This window comes from Erinaceus europaeus, chromosome 11 (assembly GCF_950295315.1).
Source record: "Erinaceus europaeus chromosome 11, mEriEur2.1, whole genome shotgun sequence".
Taxonomy (NCBI): domain Eukaryota; kingdom Metazoa; phylum Chordata; class Mammalia; order Eulipotyphla; family Erinaceidae; genus Erinaceus; species Erinaceus europaeus.
The window spans coordinates 5,042,825-5,065,286 of NC_080172.1; the positions used below are offsets into that span (position 1 = coordinate 5,042,825).

General features: G+C 46.0%; 1 protein-coding gene across 1 annotated transcript in view; it reads left to right on the plus strand.

Moving 5' to 3' along the window:
* Positions 1-3,405: 3,405 nt before the first annotated feature.
* JMY (junction mediating and regulatory protein, p53 cofactor) overlaps positions 3,406-22,462 on the plus strand; it is a 68,128-nt gene continuing 49,071 nt past the window's right edge. The window contains exon 1 of the mRNA XM_016186362.2: positions 3,406-4,713. Within this exon, the coding sequence (XP_016041848.2) occupies positions 3,784-4,713 (930 nt within the window). The 5' untranslated portion in view covers positions 3,406-3,783. The remainder of the gene's footprint in view (positions 4,714-22,462) is intronic.

The window sequence follows — 22,462 nt, forward strand, 5'->3', positions numbered from 1 at the left end:
GAAGTGCAGGGTTCAGCAGTGACCTACCATGGGAACTTTGGTTTGTTTCTTTTCATTTCTAGGATAACGATGACTAAGATAGAGGAAATGAAAAACAGTGCAGCGGCCCTTTCAACAAAAAACAGTGGCCTCAGTATTGTGGGAAAAATCCTTAACACCTTGGTGACCACAAACCGGTTTTCTCTAGCACTATTGTAACAAGACAATAATCTATATCTGTTTGGAAAATGTTGCAATTCTAGTGTATATGTAAAGAAAAATATCTTCTCGAAGCATATCCTTTTAACATTCCTTCTCAGTATGAACAGTCAGCAGAGCTAGTGTGGTATCATTTCATACCATCAGAGAAACTCTCGGCAGTAACTTTTGGGCAGAGAAGAGTCCAGAGCACTAATTCCAGTATACAGCAGCGCAGTGCGTCAAATACAAACCTCAGGCATGCAAGGCCTGCACTCTACTGCTTAAACTATCTCTCCAGCAGTGAAATTTTTTCTATAATGGTGTGATTGTTTGCTTGCAAGGTGATACAGATTTGTAATGGGTTTTCTTTTTTTCCTGTTTTTGATTCTTAAATTCAGTTCTTTAGAATGAACACCATACGTTGGACATCTACAATACCATTGTCTCCCTAGCCTAATTTTTAAGTCATATATATATATATATATATATATATATATATATATATATATTTCCTTTTAACAGAGGGTGAAAGAAGGAAGACACCAAGCATCTTTCTTCTGTCCATGGAATTCCTTTGTTGTTATCCTTGGTGACCTCACCTTGGACTAAGCCCAAGGCCACAAGCATGATAATGCCTATGCACTCTTGAAAGGTGTGTCTTTGATTTGCACTTAAGAGTTGACACAAAGGAGTGTGGGGGGTAGCGCAGTAGGTTAAGCTCAGGTGGCGCAAAGCGCAAGGACCGCAAAGCGCAAGGACCGGTGGAAGGATCCCAGTTCGAGCCGCCCCCACACCTGCAGGGCAGTTCCTTCACCATCAGGTCTGCAGGTTTTTTTTTTTTACAGAGAGAAATGGAGAGAGGAGGGGAAGGCAGGGGGAAAGAAAGAGACACCTGCAGACCTGCTTCTCCCCTGCAGGCGGGGAGCTGGGGACTGCAGGTGTTTATCTTTCTCTCCCTCCCTGTCTTCCCCTCCTCTCTCCATTTCTCTATGTCTTATCTAACAATGACGACATCAACAACAATAGTAACTACAACAATAAAACAAGGGCAACAAAAGGGAATTAAAAAAATAAAAATAAAAAGTTGGCACAAGTTAAATTCCAAGCTTTTTTTTTTTTTTTTTAAATCAGAGCACTGTTCAGCTCTGGCTTCTGGTTCTTCTTCTAGCATTTTCCCTTCTTCCATAGCCAGTCAACAGCGTCAGGTTGAGCCTGATGTAAAGTTTCGAGACCTCCTTTGAAGTCTTCTGGTGATATGGGGGATTGAACCTGGGACTTTAGAGCCTCAGGCATGAGAGTCTGTTTGCATAACCATTATGCTATCTACCCTCCACCCTAGTTCTAAGCTTTGTAATTTCTGAAGTTCTACATCAAGAATTGTAAACCAGTCTGGAAATCAGTCCTCTTTCCTTATTGCTCATCCTGTTTGAATGTCTTACTGAGGATGCAGAATACTATATCCTGAATTGCACACTAACGGGACAAGAATGCCAGAAATACAAAGCTGGATTATCGGATTCACTAGGAAATTTTTAACAGTGTTTTTCATCCATAATGGAGATAAACAGCAGAAGTCTCACACTTCTGTGCACTCTTCGTACTCTTGCTGGTAGGCTACATCACACAGACTCAGCGACCTCAAAGGAGGTTCACAGAAAAGTACACAATGATGAAACATGAACCAGTAAAACAGTAAACTGAAATGTAAACATTTTTTGTCTTAGGACATGGAAAAATTCCCAACTAATTTTATTCTGCTTTGGAGTTCTGAATAGTCTTCAGACACCTCCTTTTTCTATTTTTTTTTTTTTAGATTTTATTTATTTATTAATGAGAAAGATAGGAGAAGAGAGAGAAAGAACCAGACATCACTCTGGTACATGTGCTGCCAGGGATTGAACTCGGGACCTCATGCTTGAGAACCCAGTGCTTTATCCACTGTGCCAACTCCCAGACTGCCTCCTTTTCCTATCTTAAACTATGCCTCCAGGATATTAGGGGAGAAGCCCACAGTCTGAGGATCCTTATAAAGGTTTTCATACACTTGTCCTAAAGTTAACCAGTGCCATTTTCTTTTCTTTTCTTTTTCCTGCCCCCAAGAAACTAGAGTTAATCCATTCCGACTTCTCCAGGAGAATGGAAGTAAATTTGCTTCTGACTGTACAACAAAGAAGCTTTGTAAATAAAATCTTAATATTTTGGGTAAAAAAAAATCGTTTTTGAATGCCACTTAGGACTGGAGTTCATAAAAACAAACAAATCCTCTGCTTTGGGGGGCCGGGTGGTAGCGTAGCCGGTTGCGAGCACATGTTACAGTGCTCAAGGACCCGAGTTGGAGCCCCCAGCCCCCCAGTCCCCCGCTGCAGGAGGAAAGCTTTGCCAGTGGTGAAGCAGGGCTGCAGGTGTCTATCTGTCTCTCCCTATCACCCTCTTCCCTCTCGATTTCTGGCTGTCTCTACCAAATAAAGATACTTTTTAAAAAATATGTTATTTATTTATGAGAAAGGAGGAGAGAGAACCAGACATCACTCTGGCACATGTGCTGCCGGGGATCGAACTCGCGACCTCATGCTTGAGACTCCAAAGTTTTAATCACTGCACCACCTCCAGGACCACCAAATAAAGATAATTAAAAAAAATTAAAAAAAAAAAAAAAAAAGCCAAAAAAGAACTCTGTGTCTTCTGTCTCCCAGGCAGGGGTGGCGCGGTCACCCTCGGGCATACACCTGCCCCCCAAGCCCAGCCCGGGTCAGGCAGGCAGCCTGGGGGAAGCGCTGAGCCAAGCGGCTGCGCAGGCGCAGACGCAGACGGGAGCGAGGCGCGCGGCCGCTTTCGAGAAGGGAGGAGGGAGGGGGCGGGAGAGGAGCGGGAACGCCCTCGAGGGGGCGGGGCGTGCGCGCCGCCGCCGCCGCCGCCGCGTCACCAGCGTGCGGCACGTGCCCGTGTTTACGTCCCTCGTGGAGCCGCGGACGTCAGCAGCCGAATGGCAACATTGTGGCGACCCGGGGGCGCGGAGTGGCCGAGACGCGTCCGTCCGTCAGGCCCGCGGCTCGGTCGGGCGCTTTAGGAGCGGAAGAGCGCCCCCCATACACACACACACACACACACACACACACACACACAGACACGAACGAGCAGACAGACAGACCAACACACACCGGAGGCGGACGGAGGCGGACGCGGGCCGCCGGCTCCCCGGGGGACGCCCTCCCGCAGCGGCTCCTCTCCGCGGCGCGTGTAGACGCAGCCGGCCGCACGTGACCATGTGAACTACCTGCCCGGCGGACGCCTTATTGTCCTTCCCGGCGGCCACGCCACAAAGGAGCGCGGAGGGCAGGGCGGCCGGGCCGGGCCGGGCGAGCGGCGGGAGCCGACGGCGCGCTAAGATGGCTGCGGGCGCCCGGCGGCGGTGAGCGCGGGGCCGGCCGGCCGGCGAGTCCTCTCCTCGCCTCTCCTCAGGGCGGGTGGACGGACGGGCAGGGCCCGCGGAGCCTCCCCGCCTCCCTCCCTGGGTCCCTCCCTCCCTCCGTCCGTCCGTCCGTCCGTCCGTGCGTCCGTCCGTGCGTCCCCGCCGCTCCGTGCTCACCTCCCGGCCCGGCCAGCATGGCGTTCGCGCTGGAGGAGACGCTCGAGTCCGACTGGGTGGCCGTGCGGCCGCATGTGTTCGACGAGCGCGAGAAGCACAAGTTCGCGTTCATCGTGGCCTGGAACGAGATCGAGGGCAAGTTCGCCATCACCTGCCACAACCGGACGGCGCAGAGGCAGAGGAGCGGCTCGCGGGAGGCGGCGGCGCAGGCGGCGCAGGCGGCGGGGGGATCCGGCAGCCCCGCGGGCAGAGCCCGAGCCGCCGAGCCCGCCACCGCCGCCACCACCGTCCCCGCCGAGTCGTCCGCGCTGGGCCGCGGCGGCCCCGGAACCCGCAGGGGCCCGGCCTGGGCGGAAGGCGGCTCCCCCCGGAGCGCGCGCGGACCACGGGGAGACCCGCCGCCGCCGCCGCGGAGCCCGCCGGGTAAAGGCGCCGAGAGTCCCGGCCGCGGCCCGGCGCGGAGGGCGGCCCGGGGCAGAGACGCGGCGGCGGCGGGGGGCTCCGTGCGGGTGCTGAGCGCCGGCGGGGCGGCGGCGGAGGACCTGGAGGTGCTCGCGCCCCGCAGCCCCGCGGACGCCGGCGAGCCCGACGAGTGCAGCTGGGCCGGGCTGTTCTCCTTCCAGGACCTGCGCGCCGTGCACCAGCAGCTGTGCGCCGTCAACTCGCAGCTGGAGCCGTGCCTGCCCGCCTTCCCCGAGGAGCCGTCGGCCATGTGGAGCGTGCTGTTCGGGGGCGGCCCCGACATGACGGAGCCGGAGGCGGACGCGCTGTGCTACCAGCTGCAGGTCTACCTGGGCCACGGCCTGGACACGTGCGGCTGGAAGATCCTGTCGCAGGTGCTGTTCACCGAGCCCGACGACCCCGAGGAGTACTACGAGAGCCTGAGCGAGCTGCGGCACAAGGGCTACGAGGAGGTGCTGCAGCGCGCCCGCAGGCGCATCCAGGAGGTGAGCGGGGCCGACCAGACGGAGCTGCATTAAGGGGAGAGGGGGGAAGAAGGGGTCGGCGCAGAGTAGTACCGGAGCGCGAGGATCCCGGGTTCGAGCCCCTCCCCCCCCCCGGCTCCCCGGCTCCCCACCTGCAGGGGAGTCGCTTCACAGGCGGTGAAGCAGGTCCGCAGGTGTCTGTCTTTTTCTCCCCCTCTCTGTCTTCCCCTCCTCTCTCCATTTCTCTCTGTCCTAGCCAACAACGACGACAATAACAATAATAACCACAACGAGGCTACAACAACCAGGGTCACAAAAGGGAGAAACATGAATGGTTTCCAGGAGCAGTGGATTCGTGGTGCCGAGCCCCGGCAATAACCCTGGAGGCAAAAAAAAGAGAGAGAGAGAGACTTTAAGGAGAAAGGAAGGAAGGGGTCGGGCGGTGGCGGCGCCAAGTACGAAGCCCGAGGATCCCGGGTTCGAGCCCCCCCCCCCTGCAGGGGAGTCGCTTCCCAGGCGGTGAGGCAGGTCTGCAGGTGTCTGTCTTTCTCTTCCCCTCTCTGTCTTCCCCTCCTCTCTCCATTTCTCTCTGTCCTATCCAACAACAGCGACATCAACAATAACAATAATAACCACAACAAGGCTACAACAACCAGGGTCACAAAAAGGGAAAAAAGTGAATGGTTTCCAGGAGCAGTGGATTCGTGGTGCCGAGCCCTGACAATAACCCTGGAGGCAAGAGAGAGAGAGAGAGAGAGAGAGAGAGAGACTTTATTAGGGAGAAAGATAGAAAGGGGTCAGGCGGTGCAGGCACAGAGTACGAAGCCCGAGGATCCGGGGCCCTTGAGCTGCGTGAAGCAGGTCTGCAGGTGTCTGTCTTTCTCTCCCCCTCTGTCCTCCTCTCCTCTCCCCGTTTCTCTGCCCGGTCCAGAGAGAGAGAACTCTACCAGACTTCGCTCCGGCGCACGTGCTGCAGGGGACTGAACTCGTGGACCTCCTGCTGGAGAGTCCGGTGCTTTACCCCCTGCGCCACCTCCCGGACCACTGGCACTTGCTTTTCTAGATAAAGGAAAAGGAGCCGGGCTGCTGAGTTCTCTGTCCCTTCTTTCCTTTCAGTGCTAGCAAAGCCGGGGCCTGCCTTAATCGGCTGTGACTCCTCCCTCCAGTTACCAGCCAGGTTGGCCTGAGTGCTCTGTTTACCTCTGGTAATGGGCTTAGGAAGGAAGGAAAGGTCCTGTAAATGCCGAGTAGATGTTTCGCCCAGCTTCTAGCGCTCTTTCTAGTAGCAACTGCCCAGATGTTAGCAGTGTTTTTTGGTTTTGTTCCCCTGGTGTCCTGCACATGATGCCTTCAGAACAGTTTTCCTCACTGAGCGAAGTTGATCTGTTTTTATTACCATATGGCAGAGCAGGCCAGAATTTCCAACGTACCATGAGATAGATGGTCACCGCAGGAGGTTCAGCAAACTTTCATCACCTAGAAAATAAAAGCCTCTCCTCCACGAGGTGAGGTGTGTGGGATCTACTCTGGAACCCTAACCCACAGGGCAGGGGCAGTGCTGACCACTGTCATTTTGGTCACTTCACCCAGCACTAAAGTAGAAGCTTGCACCTCTGAAGGCCACTTTCCTCCCACTTCTGCCCCCACCCCCTTTGGGCTCTGGTCACTGCAAATCTGAACTCTTTCGATGAGGTTCTTCTTTTTTTTTTTTTTCTTTTAAGATTCCACATGTAAGTCAGGCCGTGAAGTATCTTTATCTGGCTTAACTGTTAGCATGTGTAATGATGCAACTTTTCAATGAGTTTCACCTCCAAAATGGGCAGGTAGTCCAAATGAAAAAGCACCGGAGGAGAGTTGGGTGCAAATGCGTTTTATGCACCAGGGTGAAAAATCTCTCTGCAGGAAGATTTATTATATTCAAAATCTAAAGGAAAAGGCTCAAAACCATCTTTAGATTGTAGTCTTCAACATAACAGGAAATCGTGGGGAAAGGGCCCAAATGAAGGCAGCGGGCGGGAAGAGCTGATGTGCGCCGACTAAGCCGCGCTTCTGCTTCAAAGCACTCCGCCAGCAGAGTGTTTCAGGATACATCCGTTTCCCCGAATGGGCACTAGCAGATACTTTGTTGAAATATTTTAGGATTTTTGCTATTAGTACAAAAATGGGGTGGATTTGGGGTGTGGAAATGCCTCTCTTTATGGGGTCTGTACTTGTACTGCACACAGTTGTCGTTCATTAAGGTTGTTTGAGCCCAGCCACTGTGACGGGGAGGAGGACTGATGACAGAGCACCTGCTCTCCTTGGCTAGACTTGAGACCCAACAAGTGCTGATCTCCCCACTTTCCCACCTTGCTGCCTACAACTTCTGGAACCCAGGTTTCATCCCTTCCCTTGGGTCACGGAATGCTAAACCTCACCCCCATAATGTGGTCCTGAAGTTCTGAGGTCTGTTACTCTTTGTCATCTCACTTCTGGAGTTTGGTCTTAAGCCTTTTTGAAAGAAAGTCAAGTTGTAAATAGTCATGCATTTAAACTTTTGTTGATATTGACCTGTTTTTTTTTTTTAACTGTAAAGAGAAAGTGCTTTTTCCCCTCTTACTTAGAGTATTGAAATTTACAACTTTTTTTTTTTTTATAAAACACTGAGTAATGTAGGCATATCCAGCCTTAATTTTATTGGTTGTCATGTAAACGATTTTGTCTCGTTTTTAAAGTTCAACCTGGGCCCAGAATGAGGACTGCTGAAAATACAGCTTAAATGAGGTAGGGTTAACTTTTTTAAAACAAGATATCTTTTCCTAATTTTATTTGCCATGGTATTTTATTCTCTCTAGTAGAGACAAATAAGGTTTTTTAAAAATATTTATTCCATTTTGTTGCCTTTGTTGTTTTATTTTTATTGTTATTGATGTCATTGTTGTTGGACAGAACAGAGAGAAATGGAGAGAGGAGGGGAAGACAGAGAGGGGGAGAGAAAGACAGACACCTGCAGCCCTGCTTCACCGCCTGTGAAGCGACTCCCCTGCAGGTGGGGAGCCGGGGTTCGAACCGGGATCCTTATGCCGGTCCTTGTGCGTTGCGCCACCTGCGCTTAACCCGCTGCGCTACAGCCCGACTCCCCAAAAATAAGTTTTTAAAAGAATAGATTGTGTTTTGGAAAACAGCTCAAAAAGTTTATTATAAATTTGTTGAATGTTACTTGAAAACTGACTGACTGCCATGAACAGCAGAAATAATCCGGTTCTGATGTCCACCTGATTGCTGCTTGTAGATGATGCTGGAGGCAGTTGTGAGGCTCCGTGTGGGGAGGGTGGGGCGTGGCTGTTCAGTGCCGTCTGCGGTGAGCGTGATGATAAAAGTGCACTCAATATACACTTTCTTTGTTCTTCAGCTGCCCCCTCTTTTTTTTTTTTTTTTTAGCTGTCATAAGTTTGCAGTGACATTTCTGGATGAAATCATTACAGAGGTTTTGCTATTTTTGTAGTATTCTGTTGACTTTAGTAACTACGACTCACTCAGGGTTTTCTTATTTCTGGCTCTTCAATTGAATTTATTTGTGGAATTGTCCGTAGATTTTTAAGCTAGGTATAACTGGTAAGTGAGCATATTCTTAGATACATGTTACTTAGAAAATTTAATCCTCTCAGTTGTATTTTCCGTCTTTTCTTTTTTCTCCCTCTCAGAACAGAGGCATTTCTCTTTTGATATATAGTATTTAAAATGCATGGAGACAAAGTGAGAAGGGAGATGGGTAGAGAGGGTGAGAAGAAGAGATACCTGCAGCACCCCTCACTGCTCGGGAAGCATCCCCCCAGCCATGAAGGCCAGGGGCTTGAGCCTGGGTCCTTGCGTGTGGTCGTGTGTGCGCAGTGCCAGGTGCCAGCTGTGCCGTCGCCAGGCCTTCTCTTCTTTAGTTTTCTGGCTCTTTCCCCCACAGTACTCCTTTTTCTACTCCTTTCAAGGTTTCAGTTTAACAACCACACCTACTGTTTTTTTTAATGGTCACTAGGGAGAGACAGAAACAGGCTGGGGGTCTGCAACGCCCAGGTTCAGCAGAGGAGTAATGACAGAAGCCAGACCTCTCACCTTCTGCTCCCCATAAAGAAATTTGGTCCACACTCCCAGAGGGATAAAGAATAGGGATGGGATATGGAACACTGGTGGTGGGAACTATATGGAATTGTACCCCTCTTATCCCACAAGCTTGTCAATCATTAATAAATCACTAGGAAAAACAATAAACGAAGACAGAAGAGGGTCAGTAAATTCTTTTGGTAGAACAGATAGTGCAGCTCAATTGTAAGCTTCTCAGTGTCACTGACCTTGTGACAGTATCTTGGAATTCTCTTTCTCACCACCAGAAGTTCAGGGCCACACATCTTGTGAACATTCTTAATAGTGGACAATGAACTGAAGAGGTTTTCCAAGTACTGCTATGAATTTAAAGGATTTGAAAGAAGTATCCTTATAAAGTTGTACCTAAATTATTTTCTTTAGATAAAATTTTATAGCCAGTAAATACAGGATCCTTGAGGGATTATGCTATTTCAAAACCAGAAGAGTATTTTAAAACTACAATTTTGTAAGGAATCTTTGAGTGACTAATTCCCTATAAGTTGAGGGAAGCAACAGATGGAATTTACTTTTTAAAAATATTTATTTTATTTTTGAGAGAAATGCAGAGAGAGGGAGAGACACAGAAACACCAGAGCACTGCTCAGCACTGGCTTATGGTGGTGGTGGCGGTGGGGGATATTGAACCTGAGACTTAGGAGCCTCAGGCATGAGAGTCTGTGCATAACCATGATGCTATTGCATAACCCTAACCCTCCCCCACCAGATGGAATTTACTTATAGAGCACTTTGAGCATTTAAACCATGGTATGTGTAGGAATGTTTACATTTTAGGAAGTCTTTGTTAAAGTCTTAAAGATGTCCTTTAGAAAAATTCTAAAATTGAAATTTGAAGTTTCTACTTTGCAATCTGAGGCTTTACCTCCATTGGGGATTAATTTTTGGAGTACATTTATAATTTCATATGGATTTATAAGAAGTACTCGTCTCTGCCTTGTGAAATATTGAAGACAAACTTTTTCTTTTTTTTTAATTTACTTCTTTATTGGGGAATTAATGTTTTTCATTCAACAGTAAATAGAATAGTTTGTACATGCGTAACATTCCCCAGTTTCCCATTTAACAATACAACCCCCACTATGACATTTATCATCCTTCATGGACAAACCTATTCTACTAGAAGCCTTTTTAATCATTCACAGATTTGTGCAGTTGACTGGAAATAATAGTTTATGAGAAGCTACAATTTATACACTAATAAAGAATTACTTACATATTACAGGAATTGTGAGATTTTATAGTATTTAGGGCCTCAGTCTTTTGTGCAAATGAAAAGTGACATTTATTAGATGAAAAATTTTTCTTGGGCTTTCACAAAGGTTTAATGTAGAAGTGCTATTTATATAGTACATTTATGTAAGTACACAACCCCTGAATGAATCAGGTGTCACTGAGGCCTCTGGGAATGGTTTCAGCAGTAGCCTTGATTGTTGGTCAGAGCTGAGGATTATGTCATATTTCGTATCTGTACCATGACTTAACCTTTGAGGACCTGAACTTTGTAAATACTGGTGTCTGTACAAGCACAACGATTCTTGAAATGATGAAATTGTGGTATTCAAGATAGTATAAGCTTTAATTATGGTGGGTGGTTTAAGATATGAAAGTTAATGCTCACTTTGGAATGACTTAAATTTATAAAAACGGTAATTCTAGCTGCTTTCCAGTTGATTTTCACTTCTCTTCTTTGCAACTGTTTTGAGTGCAACATGTTTGCAAAAGTAGCCAGGGATGGCACTAAGAAGCAGTCAGTGCCTAGTTAGTGTTTGGAGTCAAAAGTACGTGAGCTTGAATAAAGATTGTTGAGTCTGTGATCTTCTTGCTTAGTTACTTTTTTTTTTTTTTCTATTTATTTATTGGATAGAGATAGCCAGAAATTGAGAGGAACAGGTGAGATAGGGACGGAGAGAAGCCTGCAACACTGCTTCATCACTCAAAGCTTTCCCCTGCAGGTGGGGACTGGGAGCTCAAAGCCTGGCCCTTGTGCTCTTTCTTAATCTTACCCCCACCCCCAAACCCACCTCCACCAACGATGAGCTTAGTGGTTGGGGAGGTGGCACAGTGGCTAAAGCATCAAACTCTCAAGTATTAGGTCCCAAGTTCAGCAGCACATGTACTGGGGTGTTGTCTAGTTCTTTCTCTCTCCTACCTTTGTCATAAATAAATAAAAATTAAAAGAAGAAAAGAAAACCTAAGTTTATCTTAATTCAGATATGTTTTTCTGCCATGCTTAATTTCTCTACAAGTACTAGCAGTCTCCACTGTTGAGGATGAAAGGGAATATTTTATAGTTCTAATCTATTTCATTTTGTTTTTAAAAAGATTTATTTAGTTATTAATAAGGAAGCGAGGGAGCGAGAACCAGCTAGATTATCACTCTAGCACATGTGATGCCATGGATCTCATGGTGAGACCAACACTTAGTCCACTGTAATTCCTCTGGGGCTACCTTTGACATTCGCATTTAGATAGATAACCCATTGGTTTTAGTCCAGATCAATTTGTGGTAAGGCGTGGTTTTTGGTGTAGCTCAAGTATAGTGTTTCGGTAAAGAAAAAGTTGCCTAGAGGTACAAGGGCAGGTTTATGTTAGACAAGAAGGTCCAGCCATTGTTGTCCTTGGATTTTTAAAATGACTCAAGTATAAATAGCACACCTGACCTCTTGAGATTATCAGATGGAACACAGAGTTCAAAGAAGACAGCTGATCATCACTTCTTCTAATTTGACTTTGTCAAATGTTCTTGGAAAACTGAGGTTAGTCACGAAACTCAGGAATGTCCCTGAAATGCCAGCCGTATGCATTAGAAAAATACAATCTGAAAAGTCCTCAGATGCTGGTCTTCCCAGATTAGGTGTAGATAGTAGCAAGGGCCGGGGAGTCATCTTGGAGAGGACAAAACTTTTATGAGTGACGTCCCAGGTTTGATCCTTAGCACAACATAACGCCAGAGCTAAATAGTTCTTTAGTCTTCTTGTTGTTCACACTTTAACAAAAATTGAAGAGTCTTTTCTGAAAAGTGCATTAAAATAAGTAACAAAAGTAGGGTGGGGAAAGACATTGTTTGGACAAAGTTTGCAGTGGAGGGAGCTGTTCTGCCTGGTGCCTTTTGATTCCAGTGAGTGGAGACTTGGAAAGACACTAGTATATTTTGAGGATCTATGGAACTGTGCCCCCATCCCCAGCTATGTCAGCACTACAGCTTGGTGTCCTGTCTCATCACAGTATATTCCTTTTTTTTTTTTTTTTGTATTTATTTCCTTTTGTTGCCCTTGTTTTATTATTGTAGTTATTGTTGTTGTTGTTGTTATCGTTGTTCATAGAACAGAGAGAAATGAAGAGAGGAGGGGAAGACAGGGGGAGAGAAAGATAAACACACCTGCAGACTTGCTTCACCGCCTGTGAAGCAACTCCCCTGCAGGTGGGGAGCCGGGGGCTCGAACTGAGATCCTTATGCCGGTCCTTGTGCTTTGCGCCACATGTGCTTAACCCGCTGCGATACCACCTAACTTCCAATATATTCTTTTTTTTTTTTTTCCCCCTTTTGTTGCCCTTGTTTTATTGTAGTTTTTTTATTGTTGTTAATTGATGTTCTCGTCATTGGATAGGATAGAGAAATCAAAAGGAGGGGAGACGGGGAGAGAAAGACAGACACCTGCAGACCTGCTTCACGCGACTCCCCTATAAGTGGGGAGCTGAGGCTCGAACCAGGATCCTTAGGCCAGTCCTTGCACTTTGCACCATGTGCGCTTAACCCGCTGCTCTACCGCCCACCCCCCTTCACAATATATTCTATAGAAGTAATGCAAACTACTATTGATGTATGACAGTTAAAGAACAGTGAAGCAAAGTGAACTTTGTGAGATTTATGAAACTTATGGTGGAACTCTTAAATGCTGGAAATTCTTGAAATAATGACTTCATAAATACTAATATTCTTCAATCTTGTGCTCAAGAATGCTTTTGGCCCTTTTTTTTTTTTTTTTGCATCACTGAAAAAAACCTATGTCAACACTTCTGTAAAGTAGAAACATGGAGACTGATGGCGAGATAGCAGCCTTTTTGATATCTAATTTATGTGGCGGTTTTCTGCTTGCTGTCTGATGACGTGCTGTGCGTGCCATGCACAGATATCTTACAGAAATAGGAGATCGGATATGTTCTTCCTTGCTTCTGAGCCAGGGTCAACTTGGATAAACACTGATGTGGATACAAGGGTGTGTGTGTGTGGGGGGAGTTGCTAGACATTTCATCATGTATTTTTTAATTTTTCTTTTTTAAATTTCTTTATTGGAGGATTAATGTTTTACAGTCAATATAATAGTATGTACAGGCATAACATTTCCCAGTTTTCTACATAACAGTACAACCCCCACAAAGGTTACTTAGTCCCTTTTGTTGCCCTGGCTTTACTGTTATGGTTATTATTGTTGTTGATGTCGTCATTGTTGGATAGGACAGAGAGAAATGGAGAGAAGCGGGGGAGGAAGACAGAGAAGGGGAGAGAAAGACAGACACCTGCAGACCTGCTTCACCACTTGTGAAGCGACTCCCCTGCAGGTGGGGAGCCGGGGGGCTCGAACCGGAATCCTTAACGCCGGTCCTTGGGCTTTGTGCCACCTGCGCTTAACCCGCTGTGCTACCGCCTGACTCCCACTTTTTTTTTTTTTTTTAATAAAAGGGAAACACTGGCAAAACCATAGGATAAGAGGGGTACAACTCCACACAACTCCCACCACCAGATCTCCATATCCTATCCTATCCCCTGATAGCTTTCCTATTCTTTAACCCTCTGGGAGTATGGACCCAAGGTCATTGTGGAAGGTCTGGCTTCTGTAATTGCTTCCCCGCTGAACATGGATGTTGACAGGTGGATCCATACTCCCAGTCTGCCTCTCTCTTTCCCTAGTGAGGCAGGGCTCTGGGGAAGTGGGGCTCCAGAACATATTGGTGGGGTCGTCTGTCCAGGGTAGTCTGGTTGGCATCATGGTAGCATCTGGAACCTGGTGGCGGAAAAGAGAGTTAACATATAAAGCCAAACAAATTGTTGACTAAAGGTTTGCTACTTTTTTTCTTTGCACATTCATGTGTTTCAGTTCTCTATATTCCACATGTATGAAACTATCTGGGGCCTTTGACTTCCTTCCTTACTTCATTGAGCATAATCACCTCCATCCAGTTCCATTCACAGTATCCTAAAGGACATAATATCGTCTTAAATTGCAAGCAGTAGTCCATGGATTATATATCCCAGAATTTCTTTATCTAGTCATCTATCACTGAGCATTTAGGTTGCTTTCATGTTTTGGCTATTGTAAACGATGCAGCTATGAATAAGGGATTCCATGTCTCTACAAGTTAATGTTTCCATGTCTTTTGGAAGGAGTAAGAGAGTAAAGGAGAGGGAGGTAAGGAAGGGAGGGGCCTGGGGAGATGGCATGATGGTTTTGCAAAAGACTCTCGTGCCTGAGATACTGGGGCTTGAATTTGATGTAATGCATGCTCTAACAGGTGATCTCCCAGTCCTGGGAACAGATATTTCTTACCGGAATTATTCAGTAATTGTAATTACTCAACAAATTGTAAGCTTGCCAAGGGAAAACTGGAATTCCCAAATTGAATTATAATTCATTCTCTATCTTGTCTGACTGCATTACTCCCTACTTTAGGTTTTTCAGTTCCTCCTTTTTCCTTTTAAGTATCCTATCTTTTTTTTCCACCCCGGTTTTCCTAGACTGAAAACCCATGTCGACTGTAAAAAGAAATGACATGGAAGGCAGTGGTTGCCAGGTGGTCACACCTTCTGCCTTTCACCAGATCCCCTATTTTACATAAATTACTAAGCCCCTGCCTCTCCCTTTTTTCCTCTCTACAGTAGCATAAAATGTATAGCTCTATAAGACTAGTGGGAAGAATAAAAGATGTGTCAAATACTTAGTCCAGAAATAACAACAGAAGACCTGATGAGAATTGTGGGGCCTGCCTGAGAGAGATATTGTGATGAGCACAGATCCATCAGATACTAGATGATTGATGTCTGGTAGGTTAAGAGCCCAGTACTTGTGTGAGTTAGATCAGAGGAAGCAAAAAGTACTCACATAATAAGAAGATAAAAAAGGAGTAGTATTCTGTTGGTTAGCATAATATGTTTAAATACAGTTCTCTTTTTTTTTTTTTTTTTTTTTTTACACCTGAGTATGGCTAAACTCTTGACATCTGGTAGTGCTGAGGATTGAACCTGGAACCTTTGGTGCCTCAGGCATGAAGGTCTTCCTGCGTAATCACTGTCCTATCTCCTCAGTTTTGTTTCATTTCCTTTGAGTGAACCAGTGGAGCAAAATTCCTTTTATTTCCCCTCCTTTATTTCCTTTTCTTATTAGCACCAATATCACTGGGGTTTGGCACCTGGATGACAAAGCCACTGCCCCTGGCATTAGATTACAAGATTGTCTCTTTGCATAACCAGTATGCTCTCCTCCTCTCCCTGTACGTCTTAAGTGCTTTTAATTCTAATTAATCCACTATCGCAGTTTTTTATACCATAATCTTCAAACATCAACAAGTGACTCGGCTTAAACACGTTAATGAAACAAGTTAGGGATTTTACCCTTTTTTCCGGTTGAATTTTTTTATTCTGGATTATAGGAAATGGTTTGGACTGAAAAGTCTAATGCTTAGTAAATTGCATCTTTTTGAGATTTTAAAATGCATTTTCTTTATTTTAAGATTATCTTCAGATACTTACATTAAAAAAAACATAGCTCTCCAGGTGAAACTGTAATTGGCTTTAAGGTAATCTACTGTTGAAAAGCATGATTCAACTTAACAAAAGCATGAAACTCTAGCAATGAAGATGAATTAATAAATTAGCAGTGTTAGGTGAGCTGCCTTGGTTTCGCTAAAAGAGTATTAGATTCAGTTGCTGCATAATAGCCTTATAAAATATTGGGCCTTTTGTGTACAAAGGGCACATGGAAAATAGCGGAAATAAATATATGAATACTTGAGTAGAATAGCTGGTTTTCTTTCCTGTTGATTTCACAAATTTAGAGTGACATTGCAACTTAGCTAAATAATCACAGGATTTTGTATTGCAGAAAGTAGTGTCTGGATGTTTATACATTTGCTTTAGTGTCCTTGTAAGAAGAGCTCAAAGAAGCCTCATTTTAGAAGATCGTCTTGCTATTGAATCTTGGCATTTGATCACTTGTAAATGACCCAGGAGAAATTTATTATTGAAAGATACCGTTGCTATTTTTAATTTTCCTCCCTTACCTTTTTTTCTTGTTTTGTCACAGGAGCTTCACTGCTCCAGTCTAACTTTCTTCAGTTAGAGATGAGAGAGCGTGAGCACGACTGTAGCCCCAAACCTCTCCAGTGCAGTGGGGTGGCCTGACTTGCACCTGGATCACAGGCATGGCAAAATAGGTCCACTACCCAGGGGGGGCTGTACTGCCCACCCTCCCCCCATTCTTGAACAGTTAATCCTGGGGCCAGACGCTGCTGCACTTGGTTGAGCGCACACATTACCATGTGCAAAAGGACCTAGGTTTTAGCCCCAGCCCCCCACACTTCACAAGCAGTGAAGCTGCTTGGCAGGTGTGTCTTATCTTCCCCTAGATCTCTTCCTCACCTCTCAATTTCTCTCTGTCCTATTAAATAAAATAGACAAAAAAAAAAAAAAAAGAAAATCACAGTGATTTCATAGTGCCGGCACCAAGTCCCAGCAATAACCTTGGCAATAAAAAAAAAATGCAGAAAACTTTAAAGCTGTTAATCCTAAAGTTAATCAATCAGTATGTCGGAGTGTCCTGTTCTCAAGTGGAATAGAAGGTCTTCTGTAGGTGCACGTTTCTTTTCTTTTTCTTTTTTTTTTCTTTTTATTTTATTTTATTTTATTTATTCCCTTTTGTTGCCCTTGTTGTTTTATTATTGTAGTTATTATTGATTTTGTTGTTGTTGGATAGGACAGAGAGAAATGGAGAGAGGAGGGGAAGACAGAGAGGGGGAGAGAAAGACAGACACCTGCAGATCTGCTTCACCACCTGTGAAGGGACCTGTCTGCAGGTGGGGAGCCGGGGGCTCGAACCGTCTTTTCTTTTTTTTAATATCTTTATTTACTTACTGGATAGAGACAGTCAGAAATTGAGAGGGGAGGGGGGGATAGAGAGGGAGAGAGGCAGACACCTGCAACACTGCTTCACCACTTGCAAAGCTTTCGCCCTGCAGGTGGGGACTGGGGCCTCGAACCCTGGTCCTTGAGCATTGCGACATGTGCACTCAACCAAGTTTGCCACCACCCAGCCCCTGTAGCTGCACATTTCTTACGAGAATTACTTCCATACATAGAAAGAGGTCTGGAAAGATAGCTCCCTCAGCATTAGAAGACAGGACCCCCAGAAGTTCCCAGGTTCGGTCCTCAAAACTGCCAAGTGCCAGAGCTCAGTAGTGCTCCAGCCTCTTTCTTTTACTCTTATAATTACCCCAAACTCTAATAGTTCCTAATTAATTGTAGAGGCTAGCATTGTTTTGCTGCTCCATTCACTGGTGTAGTACATTTTTGTTTTTGCTTTTCCTTGTCCTTACTCTGATCACATTCCTGACATGCTGCAGTCTTGAGGTGGGGTTGCTGTGGCGTAGGTGAGCGAGCACCTGTGCATCTGCTAGAATTTGGGGAATGCTATGATTAGAAACTCATCATTCACCTGTGCGTCTGCTAGAATTGGGGGAATGCTGTGATTAGAAACTCATCATTCACCTGTGCGTCTGCTAGAATTGGGGGAATGCTATGATTAGAAACTCATCATTCACCTGTGCGTCTGCTAGAATTGGGGGAATGCTATGATTAGAAACTCATCATTCACCTGTGCGTCTGCTAGAATTGGGGGAATGCTATGATTAGAAACTCATTCACGGCAGCTGGGTTTTTTTTTTTTTTTTTTTTTTTTTTTTTTGCTAGGTGTCTATACTTTTCAGTTGTAACACAAAATAGATTACTCAGCATTTGATTTAGCTACTTAGCCGCTATGTGGACATTACCCTATTATTTGGGGAAAATGTATTTGCAGTTTTATATATTATGGTAAAAGGGATATTTTGCTTTTTCTTTGTATGTAAATCGGAATACCATTAGCATTATGAAGCAGAGAAAGGAAGAATAGAGCTGTCTTTTCTTTAAAAAAATTCAGTGTATTTACTTGAGAAAACATGGTTGCAAGAAAGGTTAGAGTGGAAGGTAAATGTTCTCTTGGGCTCGGGTGGTAGCTCAGCAGGTTGAGCACACATGGTGCAAAGCATGGGGATCTGCATAAGGATCCTGGTTCGAGCCCCCTTCGGGGGGTCGCTTCACAGGTAGTGAAGCAGGTCTGCAGGTGTCTCTCTTTCTCTCCCCCTGTCTTCCCCTCCTCTCTCCATTTCTCTCTGTCCTTTTCAGCAACAATGATAGCAATAACAATAATAATAACAACAACAAAGATAAACAAAAAGGGCAACAAAAGGGAAAAAATGGCCTCCAGGAGTAGTGGATTCATAGTGCAGACACCGAGCCCCAGCAATAACCTTGGAGGCAAAAAAAATTCTCTCTTCTCTCATGTCTTCTAGTCTGTAATCGACCCTTTTCAGAGTCAATAAGAGTTTCTTACATGTCTACCATACTCAGTCACATGTTAAAATACTAAACTCCCCATGTTATTACTTCTTTCTCATTTTAAAATAAGTGTATTTGCTTTGGGGGATAATCTTGATTTACAGGACTGTAAGTATTTTAGAAGTACAGTTTCTCATTTTGTCTGTGTTAACACACTTTGCCTCCACCAAGGCACCAGTGTACCTCAACCAAAGTCTAGATTCCCTCCATCTTGAACCCCCAGCTCTGCTGATCCTCTCAGTTCTGTAGTCTGAAACCAGTCTTATCTGTTTGACTGCCGTTCCCTTGCTTAATTTCTTTACTTGCCCCTTATGAGAGGAAACAGTGATTCCCCTCTGTACAGGACCTGCTCACGGTTCCTGTGTGATGCCTTGATGGTAGTGAATCCCTTCAACGTGCTGCTTGTTTGAAAGGCTCTTCTGTCCATCACTCCTCAAACCTGACCGTGACAGCCTAGCTGGATAGATTTCACTTGGTGGAGGTCTTTTCCATTCGAAAGGTGCTTTTTTTCCTTGCAGAGGCAGAGGGACATGTTGGTCTGCTTCTAAATTCTGCTTCTAAGACCCCTTCTGTTTCATTGGTTTAATCCCCGCTGCTTAACACTGTATTCTATTTACACAACCACTGTTAACTAAGCACCGCCCTGCCTCCAGGGCACTGGTTTAATCCTCACTGTTTGCACGCTTTTTCCTTCTCCCCACCCCCTATCCTACGTACGTCCTCTTCGGACCTGACTCTTCCACCTCAGGATGTATAAGGACAGGACTGTGATTACAGATGGCTTAGATTGCGCTGCGTTCCACATGAATAAAGACTGAACTGCGTACCACTTAGCCATGAGTCCCTGGTGGTCTCTCTCTCCCGCCTGTGAAGCTAGCCCGGCAGGGACAGAGCCCACAGCACCAAAGCTTCCCTCGGTGCAGTGGGGGCAGGGCGAAGCGGCACACCATCGACCAGGCGAGCTCTTCTGCCAGCCTCCACAACTCTGAACATAGCCCACCGGTCCTCCTGGCCTTCAGAGTTTCTGCTGCAGGCCAGTAGTATGAGAATTTCCTTATAGAGGACCCACTGCCCTTCCTCTAGCTGCTTTCAGTACTGTCTCTTCATCCCTGGTCTTTGCCATTTTTCATTATTATGCGCCCTGCCGACCTTCATAGGGGAAGTCTGCGTCTCTTCTCTTGGCACTTGTAAGATGTGTTTCCTCTTGATGCTGCCCTATAACTCTTACTGCTTCCTTTTGTTTTTTCTTTGTGTGTGTGTGAATTCCTCCACTCTGTACTTTAACTCTCACCACTTTGACCACTGGTTTCTGTTAGTGTTCCTCCATCCCACGACCCTTATCCTCATACCCCCCCCCCCACTTTTTTTTTTTTTTTTTTTTATAACCAGAGCACTGCTCAGCTCTGGCTTATGGTGGTGCAGGAGATTGAACCTGGGACTTTGGAGCCTCAGGCATGAGCATAACCATTATGCTATCCCCGTCTTCCCCCCCCCCCCCCTTTTTGAACCATAGCACTGCACAGCACTGGCTTGTGTGGGGGATTGAATTTGGGACTTTGAAGCCTCAGGCATGAGTCTGCACAACCATTGTGTGATGTCACCTCCACCCTCCCCTCTATTTTTTTAGGTCAATGATTATAGCTGTCATCTCTCTGGATATCTGTTACGACATCTTTCATACTTCCTTGGAAGAAGTTTTCGTCCATTAAACTTAAGTCTTCGTTAGGAAACTTGCAAAGCTCTGTTGACTTTGGTGTTTTCTTCAAGCTGCTGTCTTGGTTTTTTAGTGTGTTGATTTCCTGTCTTCCAATTGTCTTTGCTCTTCTGTGAGACCCAAACCAGTAGTGGGAGCAGGTTTTGTGTCCTGACCGGGAACTTGCATGCACAGATGCCAGGCTTCAGCAGAAGCACTAAAGCTGAGTGGATCTAGGTAGTAATCAGAAGAGTGAGGTCAGGGTGTTCCCCAGACTCTGGAAGTGGTGCTCTGCTCACAAACACTACACCAGAATTAGGTACTGTACAAACCGAATTCCAGCGTGGCTCTCTCCTGCGTGACTGCTCTCAGCAAGCTGCCACAGTCAAGGCTGCTGAAACTCCCCAGAGCAGTTCAGAGCTTGAATTTCCCACTTCCCCGAAGTTCTAAAGTTAAAACACAAAGGGACCAGGGTGCCAGGATTTCTGTTCAGCCCGTCCCTTCTAACCTGGTCTAGTCCCGCATCGCATCTTACGGGCCTTGTCCCAGTTGTTGCGTTCAGAGTGCCTGCACTACAAATCCGCTACTCCTGGAGGCCTTTTTTTTTTTCTCCCCATATTGTTGCCATTGCTGCTGCTATTGTTGGATAGGACAGAGAGAGGAGAGGAAGACGGGGGGAGAGAAAGACAGACACCAGACCTGCTTTGCCGCTTGTGAAGCGACCCCCTGCAGGTGGGGAGCTGGGGGCTCGAACTGGGATCCTTATGCGCGTCCTTGCGCTTTGCACCACCTGTGCTTAACCTGCTATGCTACCGCCCAAATCCCTCCATTTTTAAAATAAAACATTGGTAGCATACTATATACTCTATTCAGAGAAGAATCTGGTTGCATTTTTGTCATTACTGAACAATACTCCACTGAATGTCTTGATACAAAAGGCTTTCCTATGATAAATAGGCCTTGTTGCTGCTGAAACAATTCAGTTTTCCCATATGTATGATGAATACATTTACAAGACAAATTTCTGTAAGAGGAATTGTTGGCTCCGAGTATGCATTTTGTTTAGACTGCTTTCAGTAGAGAATATACAACTTTATTCTCTCAGACGAGGAGGTTGCATCTTCTTTCTGGAGCCTCCCCAACACAGGATGCTATTAGTCAAAACCTTTTTGATCTTACCAAGTTTTATCGTGTCATTCATTTTGCCATTCTTTTTACTGATGACTTTATTTTTTCAGATGTCATTTCTGTTAACCTATGTGCTTATTTTCCCTTTGCTATTTGCTGCTGCGTTTTAATCATTTTGTTGGGGTGGAGGTTAGTGGTTCACATTACGGTTGCCGACACATAGGTCCAGTTTCTCTTCTCTTGATAGGTGTCAGCAAAGCACTGTCACCACCCACCCAGGGCCTTATCCGCGATCATGCACCAGACCAGGCCTGATAAATTTCAGGTCCCACCTGTCCATTCGAGCACATGAGTTCTCTCCAGCTCCAACCCCTGCAGCCGGTGGTTTTGGTTGTACTAGCTCTGTATTCTCCTGTTTCATATGGTAGGAATCATACAGGGGCTGGCAGGTGGCTAATCCAGTAGAGCGCATGTATTGCGTGTATGTAGAGCGCATGTATTGCATGTATGTAGAGCGCATGTATTTCGTGTATGTAGAGCGCATGTATTGCGTGTATGTAGAGTGCATGTATTGCGTGTATGTAGAGTGCATGTATTGCGTGTATGTAGAGCGCATGTATTGCGTGTATGTAGAGCGCATGTATTGCCCATATGAGGACCTGGATCTGAGTCCTCTTGGGCTACTGCATGGGAGAACCTGTAGGGGCCTCTTCAGGAGTGGCGGAGTGACCCTGTGGTGTTTCTCTTGAGAAAGGCGTGCTGGAGGCTGCAACACCGAGCCCCAGTGGCAACCCTGCTGGCTAAAATCTAAATAAATAGCTGTTTTTGGAAAAGGCATGGCAGTTTTGCATAGAAAAACAGAAGGCGCCGCATGGCTGTTTTCAGCAGCCCAGCAGCTGGAATCATGAAGTAGTTGTCAGATTTGCATCTCTTCACTGAGCAGTGTGGACCTCAGCTTCCTCCACCAGCTTGTTCTGTGGGGGCAGCACAGCTCGCATCCTGGCTTCCCTCTTGCCATCAGGATTATTGCAGGGGCATGGTGCCTGCACGACACCACCATTCCCAGTGGCCTGCTCCCTCCCCCCTTCTCTGGAGAGAGAGAGAGAGAGAGAGAGAGAGAGCGCGCGCACAAGCGTGCAGGTGCGCACGCTCCGGCTGCAGCACTGTTC